The following is a 15,704-nucleotide window of genomic DNA, read 5'->3' on the forward strand; positions in this document are numbered from 1 at the left end:
AGATACAAAAAAATCTCAAGGACCAACCCTTGGCCAAAACTGAATAAGAAGTTGGCCATTTTGAGTTGAAGCGGCCATTTTCTTATTCTACCGAACTCACCCAAATGATGCTTTTTTTGTCTACCTTATTTAACGTAAAAAGATAGTCAACAAAGTTTGAAGGTCATTTTGGATTCTTGGAAAAAAAATCGGAAAACAGTATCTGAGCTGCTAAATGTATACTTTTGGGGTCCATATTATCTAATGATGGCCAAGTACACCATCAATAATATTGTTTTATTGTTTTTAATTTTCCCTCCACTCATCACTTCTTTACATTGGCGGGAAAACCACAATTGTTCACTCCATGTGACATCCAGCGGATTCGACACACACGACTCGTAAAACTTGGAATGACACCAGTATATGGAGAGGCAAGTCTCCTTCTGCTTAATTAAGATAACAACCAAGTGTCACGACAGACTCATATGGCCGCTCTAAGTGCGCAGAAGGACTCTTGGAAGAAGCAACTTAGAATGGAGGAGCAATTTTGTCAGGCAGCCAATGTCATGCTGGTTCTCCTGACCTCCACGCTTCGTCTCACCTGCAAATGAACGTTGTGGCAACAGGTGGAAAGGCAGTGAAGATGGATTTGAGTTTATTCTATTTGGGGGGCATCATGCAGTAATGTGATCCCCTAATTCCTCATAACAGTTAATGTTTAGAGTAGGGATGCTCGATACCACTTTTCTTCAGTCCGATACTACTGGTGCATTTGATACTTAAACCCCCGCCCCCCCAAAAATTAAGACCCCTATATACCAATATAACAATTTTCCTTAAATTTGCATGTAATAAATGGCAATTTTCTGTGCAGGAAAATAAGGCTGATACCTGCACTGACAGCGATACTGATGCTGATGCCATCACCGATACATGGTATCGGCACTCACCTATTCCCTAACCAGTTTTGATAAAAATGTTACATTGGGTGCTAGTCTCAAATATTTAAGCACAAAAAAATACAACAGTATATAATATACAATAACATTCCTGATGTGATAGAGTAAAATTCAATCTTGACATCAAACAAGGATGACATGCTAATTTCCGAGATGAGATAATTCACTTTTATTATGGGAAGCGGAGCCTTTAGATCGTCTTCCTTAGGGATTTTTTTTTTTCTTCAAGCCAAGTGATTGTCTGTGTGTGAACGCACATAGCTCACAGCGGTGGATTCAATTGACAGTTAATACGCGGCAGCCCAACTCCCCTGAAGCGATAACAGCGGTTGTGTGCAAGCGCCCGTGTGTGTTTGTCAATCTGCCTATTTTTCACGTTCAGTGAAAAATGATGTAAAACATCGGATAAATAACAAATATCCGCGCCAGGAGTTTCTAAGCGTGTGTGTGTGTCAGTTAATCTGCATATTTTTTTTACAATTGATGAAAAATTTGGCAAACTATGGCATAATAAACATTTGGCAATCTGAAATTTCCAAAGAATTATTTTTTTTAAAGTACTAGTTAGATACATTTTTGAGTGTTGGATTTTTTTTTTGCATGTTCTTGAAGAGTGTTACAGGCAGTAAATGTGTTTGCGAACGTCTCGTTCAATTTCCATTTCTAATCTTGGCGTAGCCGGTGGGATTAAAAGAGGGCCGTTGTTGTATAAATATTTCATGAATGCACGTGACACATATTGGAGGTTTGGATTAGCGTGCCTTTTTCTCCCGTTAATTAGAAGAGTCGGCAAACTTTGTTATATTTATTATTTGCTCTACCCGATACTCCCTGTTCCCAAACAAATAGTCAAACTAATTCCCAAAATAAACATGGCCGTTATTTTTTTATTATTATATATGATTATTATTTTCATTATTTATATACTTTATTCATTTAAATTATTAATAAATATGACATTTTATTTTTATTTATGAATAATTAGTAATAGTTATTAATAATCATTTGATTTAACATGAACCCATCCAATGGAAATTAGGACTGACAATAAGCATAGAGTCGTTTCAATATTTTTCCAAAATTCAATGATTTCCACCAACCTACTATTTTGGCAACGCTTCTGTTTGCTTTATGAGATGCTGTGACTAACCGGCCATGTCCAATCAGCGGGCGGTGTGCCTGCAATGCAACGTCTTCTTGGTCTGTGTGGAAGGAGTTGCCGAACGGATTTGATAATCCCCCGCCGCCCCCTCCGACAGCATAAAACATGATTCCATTTGCAGAGAGATCCTGGCGAGGTGAACTTTCCTAATCCCAATAGCCAAAAAAGAAAACTGGAAAAATGAGAGAACTGATCCCGGGTGGTTTAACTTCAGCAGTTCCATCAAGGATACTTTGTTGTTTCTCTGGTTTTGATACTGATATTTCCATTGCTAGATTGTCCACTTTGCTAGGTGTCAAAGGTTGGATTGAAACCACAACATCTAATCTCCATTGAGTGTGTATGAGTGTGTGAGTTTTCTCGTTCCTGAAAAAAAACACCAACATATCACTTCCTGGTTTTCTGCCAGGCTCAATGATCTTTGTTCTGTTTTGTTACTGATTGCATAGAGGTGATGTTGATGATGTTGATGATGATGAAGGCTCCAGTTGACTGCGAATGTTCTGAGCGATATCACGGCTGAGAGGCCTGGTCAGGCCAGGTGCACAGAAGTGGCGGCTTTCCTGCAGCAAACAGGCAGCTCTCTCGTCAACGGTGTACTGAGGCGTGACACACACACACTCACACACACAAAATCCACTAACAACCACATCTCCGCTCTGAGACACTCGCTGCCTCACGGATGGCTAATAAAAATATTACAAACCCTATCAGGCAATTAAGGGGGGCGGGGGGGGGGGGTCTGTAAACATGAGTGTCGTCTTAATGGTGGTACTTTGTGTGAGTAAACAAGGTATGCATCCTTAAATGTAACCCAAACTACTAATGCCGGCTAATCCTGTTCATGTTACTTATGCAATAATGCTGATTAACCATTCAAGCTTAATTTTCTTGATGCGGCAAAATGACATCCTAATTATTACGGACTTTCATTGAGTCGTAACCATAAAATAGTCCAATTAAATAACAAATAGACACCTGATAAAATATATGGAAACTACAATATTCAAGAAATAAAATAAAAGATCAGCGATTAATTTTTACATCTTTTTATTAATGATCCAGCTGGTTCAAGCCCATTTTATATGACATTGTTGAACAGCAAAAACGATGCACCTGCGGGTCAACAGTTTTACTGTCGAAGCCCAAATTCGAAACCCCAACCTCAGAATGCACACGGAACCCAACAGTTATCTTTCCTTTCACGCCAACCAGGATTCCAAGATGAAATAATGACAAGGTGGCGCCAAAGTGAGCGATCAGATTCATGCTGCAGCTAATGGGGTCTCACTAAGACTGCACTGACAGATGAAATAAGTTCACTTTAGCACTCAAAAGGCAATAAACCCTCGTACGAGACTATTTGTTGTTCATTAAAAGCCCCGTTTCATGCTCCGTCAGATCGAGGCATCGCGGAAACGCATCTCGGTGCATTTGTAACCATAAAAACACTCATTAATAAAAAAGAAAAAAAACAACATCTTTTTGTATTTCGCCCGTTGGTGAGCACAACAAATCATTAGCTTTTATGAATACAAATTACGGGTCGCCCCAGCGAGACGTTGCAAGTGTTGCGTCAAGCTTTTTCATCACAGATGTAAAAGATGAGGTCGTCCGAGGGCGAAAAATGCGAAATGTTTGCTTTTGTCTTTGTGCCTTTCAGTGACTCTTCCAGTTTTTCTGTAACTCGCACTGTAACACGCCATGAAAATAATAATGATGAATTTAAAAATAATGAATTTGAAGTCAAAATTCAAAATGCTAAAAATAATCAGCAGCCACTCTCAATTATTCAAAATTGGGACAAATTCAGTTCCTTGTTTGACTTCTACCTCATATCCACTATACGAGTTTCATCCAAGCATCCAAATCTGAGAGCCCGCTGTGACATCACCGTTCGGTCTCATCATTCTCTGGCCAACGTGGATTCGGAGGAACACAGAAATAGGGAATAAAGAGTGATAAATGGCTATGTGCCCCCCCCCCCCTTTATTCCCCCTACCCATCATCAGCGCAGGCGGGCCCAGATGAAGGGCTTCAACTAAGTAAGCTCCGGTCCAGCCTGCTCTTGCTCCACAAATCAGCCTCCCAGTGTGTGCGTGCTGCAGACAGAGATAGTGCTTCTCAAAGGAGTCGCGCGTTGCCACAATGGTGGGGCGGCTCAAAAGGCTCACTCTACTCACAATCACACTTACTAATAGAAAAAAATAATAACGGCAGAAATAAATGACCGACTCCCCTGACTCATCCCCATTGAGGCCTGTCACCTTTCTCCTGCAGTGACCTTGAGATGAAGGAGTTGTTCACACTGCTCCTCCGGAAAGAAAAAAAAAAAACACACTCACACGCGTGTCTCTCGTGACAGAAGGAGAGGGGAAGAACCTTCTACATGTCGGCATCAATCAAAGCAGGATTAGACCGCCTCTCTCCGGTCCTTTTTACTTCCCATTAACATCAAGCACGCTGATGAAATACAGTGCTGTTATATGCTAACTAGTTTAGCCACAGTGCATCTGCTACTATCATTCAAAGGAAGTGTGCCAAAAACATCAATAAAGCTCATTGCTGATGGTGACCTTGCAGCTCCCGTCCATACATATTGGATTTTCATATAACATAGCAAGGACGGGGAGGACAAAGTCTCAATAGTAAAGACGTTTTAATATGTATTCAGTGTTATCTCCTCGTGACTAGTATTTTTTTAATTAATGAGATTCCCTACTGCAGATGGATCCGTTAAAAGTCAGGGTCTGATCGGGTTATACGCCTGTTCATCAGATGAGCATCTGGGATAAAGTTGCAAGTTGGGGGTCTCCGAGGGGGTCTCCCGCCACCTGAGCCTCTTGGCTGGCGGCACATAACTGATTGGTTACTTCACACCAATTTAAAATCGGGTTGCCGTGTCAGGTTACACCTTCTAGCACATTCGGCACTTCTTTTTCCCCCCCGACACTTGTGGTGATGTCACCGCATGGGCCTCTGCTGACCACTAGAACATCCTTTAAGTTTAATTTGTACAGTAGAGTTTAATAATGTACTTTCCTTTGAGGTTGCCCCAGAAAAAAAGTTCTGGGGCATTCCTACGGTAATGAGATCTCAGGTAATGGTTGGAATATGAGGCCAACCCCACAGAAATTTGCATACAAATAGCCCAGCTGACACCTTGTTGGTATGACAACACTAGCACACAGCTGCTAAGGCTCATTTTGGGTGTCAATCACAAAATACACTACAAGTGAGGAATGTAAATTTTTAAATGTTTTATTTTAAATTTAAAAGTGAACCTGAAAATAGCCAATGTGTTTAAGAGGTTATGGATGGATGGATGGATGGATGGATGGATGGATGGATGGATGGATGGATGGACGGACGGACGGACGGACGGACGGACGGACGGATGGATATAAATATAAAATTTAAACCTGTTTTTCCCCCATTCTTTTTAACTCCCTCCCACCCTGCCACAACTCCGGAGTAGACAGTGAAGATAGCTGACAACAGCGCCCCCTTTTGACGGCATATGGTAGCACGTTAGGGCTAGGGTTTAGGGTTAGGTTTAACGTTAGGGCTAGGTTTTAGGGTTAGGTTATTGGTTAAGAGTCGTAGTCTGGTTTCAAACTAAAGTCAGCTTTTTAACCTCGGGTTAGAGTTTTGAAATAGGGGTTTGAACTCGGGTTTCTGTTTCATACAAGGGTTTGAAATTCAAGTTAAGGGTTCAAAATAGGTTTAGGTTTTCAAAGTAGGGGTTCAAATTAAAGTTAGATTATCAAACTAGGATTAGGGGTAAGGAGATTCAAGATTTTTAGATTAAAAAAAAAGTGAAAAGCAAGATAAAGTAATATTTTGAAAAAAAAAAAGAGTTTTCTGTATGCACAAAAGGATGCACAGCAACCAGTGGCGCAAAACCAAGGTACGGGCTGGAGCGAAGGTTAACTGCATCGTTGCACCCCTACTCTCTATCTTTCTTTTCTTTTTTTTATGCCTCAGTTTGATAGGCAGTGAGTTGTATAACAGTGTAATCATTTACTTCTTTTACCAAACAGAACCTTTGATTGACCTTTGCTCGCTATGTGCATTAGCTTCCCTTCCTCACCCTCACAACTTGTTACAGATTAAGTACAAAACAATCTGGTGAACACTTTATCCAGCCATAAAACCATAATCCGACTGTGTTTTGACAAGTAGACACAAGCACGACCTCCCTGACGTATAAATGCAGGAAGCTCCGAGGCGTGACAGCTCTTCTCGCCAAGGTCACAAATCAAGAGTAGCAAGCGGCTTCCAGCATGGCGACCCGATGGGGACTCTGCGGTGCCGGAAAGATTAGTCACGACTTCAGCGTGGCTTTGAGGACACTTCCACCTCAAGACCACCAGGTTTGCAAAACAAGAAGCTCGCTCGCTGTATCTTTGCTCACCTTGTAAGGACTATCATTTGTCTAGATAATAGCCGTCGCATCGAGGAGTTTGGAGCGGGCCCAAGACTTCGCCAAGAGGCACGGCATCCTTGAGGCGTACGGCAGCTACGAAGAGCTGGCCAACGACCCAAATATTGGTGAGCGTCAGAAGCAAACGGTTTTTCACTTAGCAGTCAAGAATGTTAAAAAGTGACTTTGTCAACTCTTATTTAAAACCCTAACCCTAGTTGGAACCCCTAGTTTGAAACCCTAACCCAGTTGTTTTCTTGTTTCTTCTTACATTGAGATCAAAAGGAATCAATAGATTTTTGGATAAAATGCTAATTTACTAAATAAAAAATATAAAATATATAAAAAATAATATATATATATATATATATAAAATATATAACTAATACCAAAACTAAATTCCCATAATGTATTTATTTTATACAGACGTTGTATACGTGGGAGTGCTGCACACAGAACACTGGCGAGCGGGCCTCCTCTTCCTCAATGCTGGCAAGAATGTTCTGTGTGAGAAACCCTTCGCCATGAACTCTGGTCAGGTGAAAGACCTCGTCAACGCCGCCAGAACAAACAAGGTCTTCTTGATGGAGGTACACTAAGTTCAGCCTTGGGAAGAACATTATCGATTGTGCACATTGTTTACACACGTCGGGCCATTTCATTGGCCTTGCGCAGCATGTTTCGGGTTGCCATTTGTCTAGCTAGTCACTGAACCGCCTAGCCTGATTTGGGTCGCGGAGGTGCTGGAGTTGACCCCAGCAGCCATTATCAGGGGAGTTTTACAAACCCATAAAATTTCCCTGAAAATCCTGATAAAGATTCTCCACATGCTTCTGGCGGGCTTTCAGTGGAAATGTTGAAAAATATTCCGGCAAAAAAATCTGAAAATACCCAAAAGTCAATTGTTAGTATTGTATGTATGTATATAGTTCCTGTAAATGTGTCAAGACAATTTCAGGAATGGACAGTATGTCTTCATGTCAAACTCACAATTATAAAAAGAAAACATGTGTCCAAAGTGTCAGAAAGGAAGTGACGAGCAGCCACCCTGTCCCTCTCAGGCAGTCTGGTCTCGCTGCTTCCCCACTTACGTCGAGGTGGGCCGACGGCTGCGTGAGGGGGCCTTGGGGGAGGTCAAACTGGTCAAGGCCTACTTCGGCTCTCCCCAGCTCGATATCCCGCGCTCTGTGGAGAGGGAGCTCGGGGGAGGCGCTCTGCTGGACATCGGCGTATACTGCCTGCAGTTTATCCTGATGGTGTTCGACGGCGAGCGGCCGGAGTCTGTCCACGCCACGGGGGTGTTGCTTGACTCGGGTAGGAGTCAGCAATTTTAGTTTAGGATTAGTCTCATTCACTACCCACTGTAGATCAGTGATCACAAGCTGCTTAGCTTCTGCGTTTAATGCTAAGCAAATTTCCTCCTGAGTTGCAGAGGTGGGGAAAGTACTAACTCACTGTTCCGAAATACCGAAAAAATTCCGAAAAAATAAAGACTTTGGTGAAAGTAAAAGTATGATTCAACAAATTCATAAGAACTAATCATAACTAAAAAAATAATACATTAGTTTAATGTATTTTCTCAGACTGCACAGATACATTTTTTGACTGGTTGACTTCTATTTGAGTTTTTTTATGTTGCGCTGTCATCTGCGAAAAAACAATAACAAACCTATTTAGACAATAGAATACAAAGTACAGCTATAATTTTAAATTATTTAAAAAATAGTTAACAAAAATCTTGATAAAGTCTTGATAAAAAAAAACATAAATACTTAAGTGAAGTACAGATACCTGAAAACAAAATATTTGTCTTTTCACTGCTGAATTGAAAGCCAGTCCCTCGCCTAAAAAAAAAAAAAGTTAAAGAAACCAGGGGAGGAATTCTTCACATGGAAAAGCCCAGTTATCTTTGAAAATGTCAGACTAATCCAAATCCCTCCCCCGGGAAGCACGGTAATACTGCAGACTGACAGGCAATGTGGACCTGCTCGTCTCGCAACCAGATAACCTTCCAGGAAAAACTGTCACATTATAACGGTGATTTCCTTATCTTTCACCAAACGCCGTGTTGCACCCTTTAATCGTCTCCTAATGATGAAGGTGTGAAATCAACCCTCCCCCCCCCCCCCCCCGTCATCTTTTCTCCAACTCTAGAGCTTCATTCAATTAATTGAAACATGTTTGCTCAGTGTTCCACAAACCAAATGCTAACCAGTCTGATCTATGATTTTTATTCCTCACAAGGAGTGGACGAGTCTGTAGTTGTGGTGATGAACTTCTCCAGAAAGAGGATGGCCACGTGCACCTTCTCAATCGCTGTTTGTCTTCCAAACGATGCTGTCATCAGCGGCACCAAGGGCTCAATCCAAGTAAGAAATTGGATGATGGAATACCCAAATGATTTGGGAGACTACAAAACAGGATGTTAGCAATGCATGCTATACGGTCCAGCAGTTAGATAACAGGTTTGGCACATTTTACATTTTCTTCTATTATTTTTTTTGGGGTCATTTCCTGAAGTTGTGTCGGCCCATGCATTGCCCCACCAGACTAGTGGTTAACGACAAAGTAAGTGAGTATCCTTTGCCAGAGCCTGACCTCCCGCTCAACTTCACCAACAGCACCGGACTTCGCTACGAGGCCGAGGAAGTGCGACGATGCCTTCTTCAGGGTAAAAAATATTCATCAATTATAATGAATTTGGTTTGAGCAAGTTTCAGTGACGTTATAGAGTATAATACTCCTCCTCTTCATCAGGTCTTAAGGAGAGCCCACGGATGCCTCTGGCTGACTCCATTTTACTGACAGAAATCATGGATGAAATCAGGAAGCAAGTGGGCGTTGTTTTTAGCCAGGACAGCCAATAATGTTTCTCGAAAACATAGCCAGCTTCACCTGACTTGAACCCAGAGACTGTAACCATCAAAAAGCAAACAATTGGAAACTCTACTTCAAAGCCCTAACCGTAGTTTAAAAAGCATGTGTCGAAACCCTAACCTTTAACCCCTAAACCTCAAACCTAACCTTAACTAACCCTAATCCTAAACTTTAACATCAACACCAAAACCCTAAATCTAACCTTAACACTAATCCTAACCCTCAGCAGCTGCAGCACAATATGCAGGGTGACAGAACGTGGTGCAAATGAAATTGCGGTCGACGTGTCACCCCATTCCCAGTGCCATCTGCGCCTAAGGCTACATTAAAGATACAATTATGAAATGATTTGATCGTGTTGTTCTTCCACGTGTGGGCTCAATTCTTACTTTTGGGTTGCATTGTGACATTGCTGTTACATTATAGGTGAAAATAATCTTGCTCCTGCAGCATGTGTAAATGGACTGTGGTTACTTGAAAATAATTTTTTATTTAAAAAATTCCATTGCAAGATTGACTATTCTTAAAGTAAATTACAATTAATGTGGTTAGTTTAGAAATGTCAACACATGTGTATGCATATATTTTCTATGGTTAAAACTAAAATAAATGTTTTAAATATGGATTTGAAAATTAGAAAATATGCTTTCTTTGTATTCTTCTAACAATAATATATCTTATTATAATCAGACATATTGACTGTACAGTAAATGTCCCCAGAAATAATGTAATAAGTGAGACTTTGTCGCCATCTATCAGAATCCTGCGGGTATTACATCCAGATTATGATCCGTGACCACTTCCTTCCAAACATGGCAACCAAATGGGGGATTTGCAGCGCAGGCAAAATCAGCCACGACTTCACGGCTGCCTTGAAAACTCTTCCGCTCGAAGACCACCAGGTATCAGCACAGCAAGTGTTTCCCTTATTATCATCAAACCGTGTTTACCCCACATTGGTATTGCTTAATCCAATGTTTGCGATTAGCGTTTGCTCAGTAGTGATGTGCATTCCAGTTTTTATAAGTGAACTGAATTTTTAAAATCAGTTCACTCAAAAGTTTCGTTCAAAAGAATCGTTCACTGAATCTTGGGAGCTTAAAGATCAGGGGATGCTTTGAGAATAATTGTCAATTTGTTTTGTGTATGTGAAGCCCTTTGAGACTGCTTGTTATTTAGGGCTATATAAATAAACGTGACTTGACTTGAATCGTCGCTTCACTTGATTGATTGATTGATTGATTGATTGAATGATTTAACCTCGTGTGGTGTACCTATTGAAGTGTCCATGAGCTGTGATTCGTTCTTTTTTCAGTTCATATGACTTCAACCAGTAGATGTCGGTAATGCGCATTGAAGCTGGTGCCACCTCGCCGTAAAACAAAACGAAGAAGAAAATGACATAACTTCCCGTTCACGACCGATTCGTCAATTGCATTTCCCGTTCATCAACTGAACGGAGCTGTGAGTGAACAAATCAGTGCTTTGCATTTCCAGTTCATCGCGAGAACAGATCAGTGAGGGAACGAATCCTGACTTTCTCGTTCGCGTAAGAGTGAATGGGTGAACTGCCTTCCTTCCCGTGCATCAACGTATCAGTCAGTGAATGTGTTGCATCTCCCTCCTGGCGTGAACTATGTAAGCTAGAATGTCGATTTACGATTTGCCAAGGAAAGCAAGAACCACTCACTGAAACACAACTTCTTTTATGCACGTTTTCTCCAAGCTAACGGCTAACTTTATTGCATGAATGGGATGCGCCGTCATGCAACAATGGGGAGATTATGCTTCTCTTTGGGTAATCTTGATTTTATAACACTTAAAATAACGTGTGCATATATACGCCTAAATATTGTTATCAAGTATATATACTGCAATTTCACATTAGATTGCTGGTTCGAAATTTGCATTTATTATATTAGAATAATAATATTTATACATATATTATTATTACCTTTTCGAACAGTGATACATAATGTTTGTTGTTTGTTTTTGTTTGTTTTTTATTGACTTTATTCTTAAATCATGTCCAAAATAAAGATTCATTCATTATTATTATTATTATTTTAATAAACATTTATCTCAAAACTTGTCTGGTGTTTTATCCCCTGTTTTTATATTCGCCAATTAAAACATAAAAATCAGAAATTTGGTTAACTGCTTTATATGACAATATGTTTTACGTTGTTATATGAGTTGATGTCCGCAGAAATAACAAATGTTGACATAACAGGGTTTTTTCAACCTTTTATTCAAACACAAACACATTAGATATAATAACACCATCAACTACTATCCAACAAATACAAAATTAAAACATCAATGTCGGCATAACGTGTGTCGGCTGGCATAGCAGCAACGCTGTCTGTCACTCACTCGTGACTCTTCGAGAATGAACCTGAAAATGGCGGTGTACCTAATAGAGTGTCTGGATGACGTCACAGATCAAACAGCCAATCAGAAAGTGGGGGTGAGGGCGGGTGTGGCACTTTTCACTTTCAGTTAAGCTTTGGCCATGATTTTTCCCTAATGAACTGGCCCGTTATTAGGTACACCTGAAAATGGCGGTGTACCTAATGGAGTGTCCGAGTGACGTCACAGATCAACCAGCCAATCAGAAAGTGGGGGTGAGGGCGGGTGTGGCACTTTTCACTTTCAGTTAAGCTTTGGCCATGATTTTTCCCTAATGAACTGGCCTGTTATTGGGTACACCTGAAAATGGTGGTGTACCTAATGGAGTGTCCGAGTGATGTCACAGATCAACCAACCAATCAGAAAGTGGGGGTGAGGGCGGGTGTGGCACTTTTGACTTTCAGTTAAGCTTTGGCCATGATTTTTCCCTAATGAACTGGCCTGTTATTAGGTACACCTGAAAATGGCGGTGTACCTAATGGAGTGTCCGAGTGATGTCACAGATCAACCAGCCAATCAGAAAGTGGGGGTGAGGGCGGGTGTGGCACTTTTCACTTTCAGTTAACCTTTGGCCATGATTTTTCCCTAATGAACTGGCCTGTTATTCGGTACACTTGAAAATGGCGTTGTACCTAATGGAGTGTCCGAGTGATGTCACAGACCAACCAGCCAATCAGAAAGTGGGGGTGAGGTCGGGTGTGGCACTTTTCACTTAAATCAGGGGTGTTGACCTCCAGTCCTCGAAGGGCCGCGTTCCAACATGTTTTCCAAGTGACCCTCGTTAAGCGCACCTGTGTGAAAAGTTTTAGCTCCTTTCACGTTCTGCAGGAGCTAAAACTTTTCACGCAGGTGCACTTAACGAGGGAATTACACGGACACTCCATTAGGCACACCGCCATTTTCAAGTGTACCTAATAACAGGTCACTTTATTAGGGAAATATCATGGTCAAAGGTCACAGGGTCAAGCTCTAGTCCTCGGGGCAGCGTTCCAACATGTTTTCCGAGATTCCCTCGTTAAGCGCACCTGCGTGAAAAGTTTTAGCTCCTGTGGACGTGAAAATGACCAAAATCTTTTCACGCGGGTGTGTTTAACGAGGGTAACTTGGAAAACATATTGGAACGCGGCCCCTCGAGGACTCGGCCTCACCCCCACTTTCTGATTGGCTGTTTGATATGTGACGTCACACGGACACTCCTTTAGGTACGCCGTCATTTTCAGGTGTACCTGATAACAGGCCACTTCATTAGGGAAAAATCATGGCCAAAGCTGAACTGAAAGTGAAAAGTGCCACACCCGCCCTCACCCCCACCTCCTGATTGGCTGGTTGATATGTGACGTCACACAGACACTCCATTAGGTACACCACCATTTTCAAATGTACCTAATAACTTTATGTATTTTTTATACATGTCAAGAATGTGTATTTGACTACTTGCTCTTTATTGGGGGAGACACCAACACATTACACAACGTAAAGCACATACATATTTCATATAAAGCAGTTAACCAAATGTCAGATTTTTGTTTTCATGCCCCAAAAAATAAAAAACAAGGAATAAAACACCAGACAAGTTTGAACAGGTTTTAATGTTTATTAACAATAATATTAAAAGTACATTTCAAACCAGCAATCTAATGTGAAATTGCAGTAGATATATTGGATGACGATATTTAGGCGTATATATGCATACACGTTATTTTAAATATAAATGCTATAAAATCAAGATTACCCAAAGAGACTTTAGGAAGTGATTCGTTCACTTTCGTTCACTGAAAAAAACGTTCTTTTGAACGAATCGTTCACTCACGAGCCAACACTATTGCGCAGGGAGAGACGTACGAGTCCGACCAATGCAAAGTGCAAAGCACATTTATGTTTATTTGCCATTTTCTCTTCCTTCCAATTAGTTATTTACGCTCCAAAGTGCACATCAACGACTCGGGTGCTTTAATAATGCCGCAGAACTGGTATAACATTCCTATTGGGGTCATGCAACATACGCACTTTACAAGCCAGGAATAACATGTCCAACTATTTATCTTGATACATTTGAAATATTTTAGCAGTGACTTGTGTGGTGGCATAAAATCTCCAACTAACTTAAGAAAGCCGACACAGAACATTTATTTACTCATCAAATTGTGTTTTAACAGGTTGTGGCGGTGGCTGCCCGCAACTTGGAGCGTGCACAGGAGTTCAGCAAAAAGCACAGCATCCCATCGGCATACGGCAGCTATGAAGAATTGGCCCGAGATCCAAACATCGGTCGGTTTGTATCAAGGGCCCCGTGGACTTATCGTCAACTAAAATAAATCATTCACGGCTCTCCGTCTGTGTTTGTAGACGTGGTGTATGTCGGCGTGATCCACCCGTACCACCTGAAGAGCTGTTTGCTCTTCATGGATGCCCAAAAAAATGTTTTATGTGAGAAGCCTCTGGCCATGAATGCAAAAGAGGTGAAGGAGATTCTGGACTCGGCCAAGAGGAACAATGTTTTCCTCATGGAGGTGATTGCGCTTTCAGAAGAAATAGAGCTCTGGTTTTCATGGATAGTGCATGAAAAACAGAAACAAACTCAAGGAAATGTAAGATCATAGCTAAAGCTATGCACCATCATACATTTATCTCATCCATAGTGAGAAATCCAGAATTCCCAGAACCTTTTAAATTGTAAATAAAGCAAAGCATTTGTCTACAGCTTTATATCACGTAGTTCACAACGGTGCTCAGAGTGAAAATCACTTCTGAAATTCTGTTCCAGGCCGTGTGGAGTCGATTTTTCCCAGCCTCAGTGGAGATGCGCCGGCTGCTGACTCAAGGGGAGCTGGGCGAGGTGAAGATGGTGAAGGCGGAATTTGGCCAGTCACTCATGCATTTGCCCCGATCCATGGACAAGGAGTTGGGCGCGGGAACAATGCTGGACCTCGGCATTTACCCGCTGCAGTTCTCCATCATGGTGTACGGCGGAGAAAAACCCCAGAGCATCAAGGCCATGGGAGTCTGTACGGAGAATGGTGCATAACATGTTAAATGTTGCATGAAAAAAGCAAAAATCATTTGACGCTAGCTCAAATGAAGTCTACTGAGGTGTTTCCCAATCATACAACTTGTACCGTATGTTTCCAGGAGTGGACGAGACCGTGGTGGTCACTCTCAAGTTCTCCAAAGGCCGCATGGCCGTGATCACGTGCTCCTCAGGAATGGAGCTAGACAACGACGCCGTCATTGTGGGCACCAATGGCAACATCAGGGTAGGAATGCAGAATATTTAGTTATCTGTCCAAACTGGGTGAACTAGAATTAGCTTTACTTATTGCTGCACACTTAACAAATCAAATTCATCATCGTATAGATCCCTGCTCACATGTGGTGCCCCACCTCTTTGGTGGTCAACGGGAAGGAGACACAGTATCCTGTTCCAAAGTCTGACGTAGCCCTCAACTTCTTCAACAGCACGGGAATGCGCTACGAGGCCGAAGCGGTCCGACAGTGTTTGCTCAAAGGTATTGTGACAAAGCTGTTGATGAAATACCCTAGAATGAATCAAATTAGTCACATTTGTTACGGACAAACATTTTTGTTGTCTCCACTGCAGGACTGAAGGAGAGTCCCGTGATGTCGCACGCCGACTCACTTCTGCTGGCCGAAGTGGAGGATGAAGTACGGAGGCAGGTGGGCGTGGTCTACAGTCAAGATTCGAGCTAAGCGTCCAACTCATTAGATTTTTGACACCATCCTTCTTTGTGCTTATTGCCTAAATTGTTAGTCAAAAAGATAAATAAAGAGAAAAAAAAAGTGGTTATTGTTTCTTTTAAACCGGGTTAGTAATTCAACAATATTTCTATTATTGTTTTTGGCACGAGTAGTTAGCACATCTGGCTCA

The 15,704-nt window shown here is 41.5% G+C and overlaps 2 protein-coding genes and 1 long non-coding RNA gene across 4 annotated transcripts; 2 read left to right on the forward strand and 1 right to left on the reverse strand.

Moving 5' to 3' along the window:
• Positions 1 to 6,264: 6,264 nt before the first annotated feature.
• dhdh.1 (dihydrodiol dehydrogenase, tandem duplicate 1) lies at positions 6,265 to 9,766 on the forward strand. Of its 2 annotated transcripts, none has more exons than XM_061276731.1 (7): positions 6,265 to 6,479; positions 6,546 to 6,657; positions 6,956 to 7,119; positions 7,591 to 7,843; positions 8,774 to 8,898; positions 9,120 to 9,200; positions 9,287 to 9,766. In XM_061276731.1, the coding sequence occupies exons 1-7, from the start codon at positions 6,390 to 6,392 to the stop codon at positions 9,332 to 9,334; spliced, it is 873 nt and encodes a 290-aa protein (XP_061132715.1). In that variant the 5' UTR covers positions 6,265 to 6,389; the 3' UTR covers positions 9,335 to 9,766. The 2 variants fall into 2 exon arrangements, with proteins under 2 accessions (XP_061132715.1, XP_061132714.1); XM_061276730.1 differs by having other exon boundaries at positions 6,271 to 6,479; positions 9,050 to 9,200; positions 9,287 to 9,762.
• On the reverse strand, positions 6,925 to 7,683 carry LOC133152828 (uncharacterized). Its single transcript, XR_009714194.1, has 2 exons — positions 7,520 to 7,683; positions 6,925 to 7,410 (listed from the first exon to the last, which is right to left on the reverse strand). It is a non-coding gene; the product is annotated as an uncharacterized LOC133152828 (long non-coding RNA).
• Positions 9,767 to 10,164: 398 nt separating the features above from the next.
• Positions 10,165 to 15,618, forward strand: LOC133152256 (trans-1,2-dihydrobenzene-1,2-diol dehydrogenase-like). Its single transcript, XM_061275694.1, has 7 exons — positions 10,165 to 10,308; positions 13,975 to 14,086; positions 14,165 to 14,328; positions 14,583 to 14,835; positions 14,948 to 15,072; positions 15,174 to 15,324; positions 15,417 to 15,618. The coding sequence occupies exons 1-7, from the start codon at positions 10,192 to 10,194 to the stop codon at positions 15,524 to 15,526; spliced, it is 1,032 nt and encodes a 343-aa protein (XP_061131678.1). The 5' UTR covers positions 10,165 to 10,191; the 3' UTR covers positions 15,527 to 15,618.
• Positions 15,619 to 15,704: the final 86 nt, after the last annotated feature.

This window comes from Syngnathus typhle, linkage group LG4, assembly GCF_033458585.1.
Source record: "Syngnathus typhle isolate RoL2023-S1 ecotype Sweden linkage group LG4, RoL_Styp_1.0, whole genome shotgun sequence".
Classification (NCBI taxonomy): domain Eukaryota; kingdom Metazoa; phylum Chordata; class Actinopteri; order Syngnathiformes; family Syngnathidae; genus Syngnathus; species Syngnathus typhle.

Excerpts from the sequence above, each read along its gene's own strand:
- dhdh.1 (XM_061276730.1), top strand. The coding sequence starts at position 6,390 with ATGGCGACCCGATGGGGACTCTGCGGTGCCGGAAAGATTAGTCACGAC. Across the intron at positions 7,120-7,590 it reads ACAAGGTCTTCTTGATGGAG|GCAGTCTGGTCTCGCTGCTT; the intron begins GTACACTAAGTT and ends TGTCCCTCTCAG. Across the intron at positions 9,201-9,286 it reads GCGACGATGCCTTCTTCAGG|GTCTTAAGGAGAGCCCACGG; the intron begins GTAAAAAATATT and ends CCTCTTCATCAG.
- LOC133152256 (XM_061275694.1), top strand. The coding sequence starts at position 10,192 with ATGATCCGTGACCACTTCCTTCCAAACATGGCAACCAAATGGGGGATT. Across the intron at positions 15,073-15,173 it reads GCACCAATGGCAACATCAGG|ATCCCTGCTCACATGTGGTG; the intron begins GTAGGAATGCAG and ends ATCATCGTATAG. Across the intron at positions 15,325-15,416 it reads CCGACAGTGTTTGCTCAAAG|GACTGAAGGAGAGTCCCGTG; the intron begins GTATTGTGACAA and ends TCTCCACTGCAG.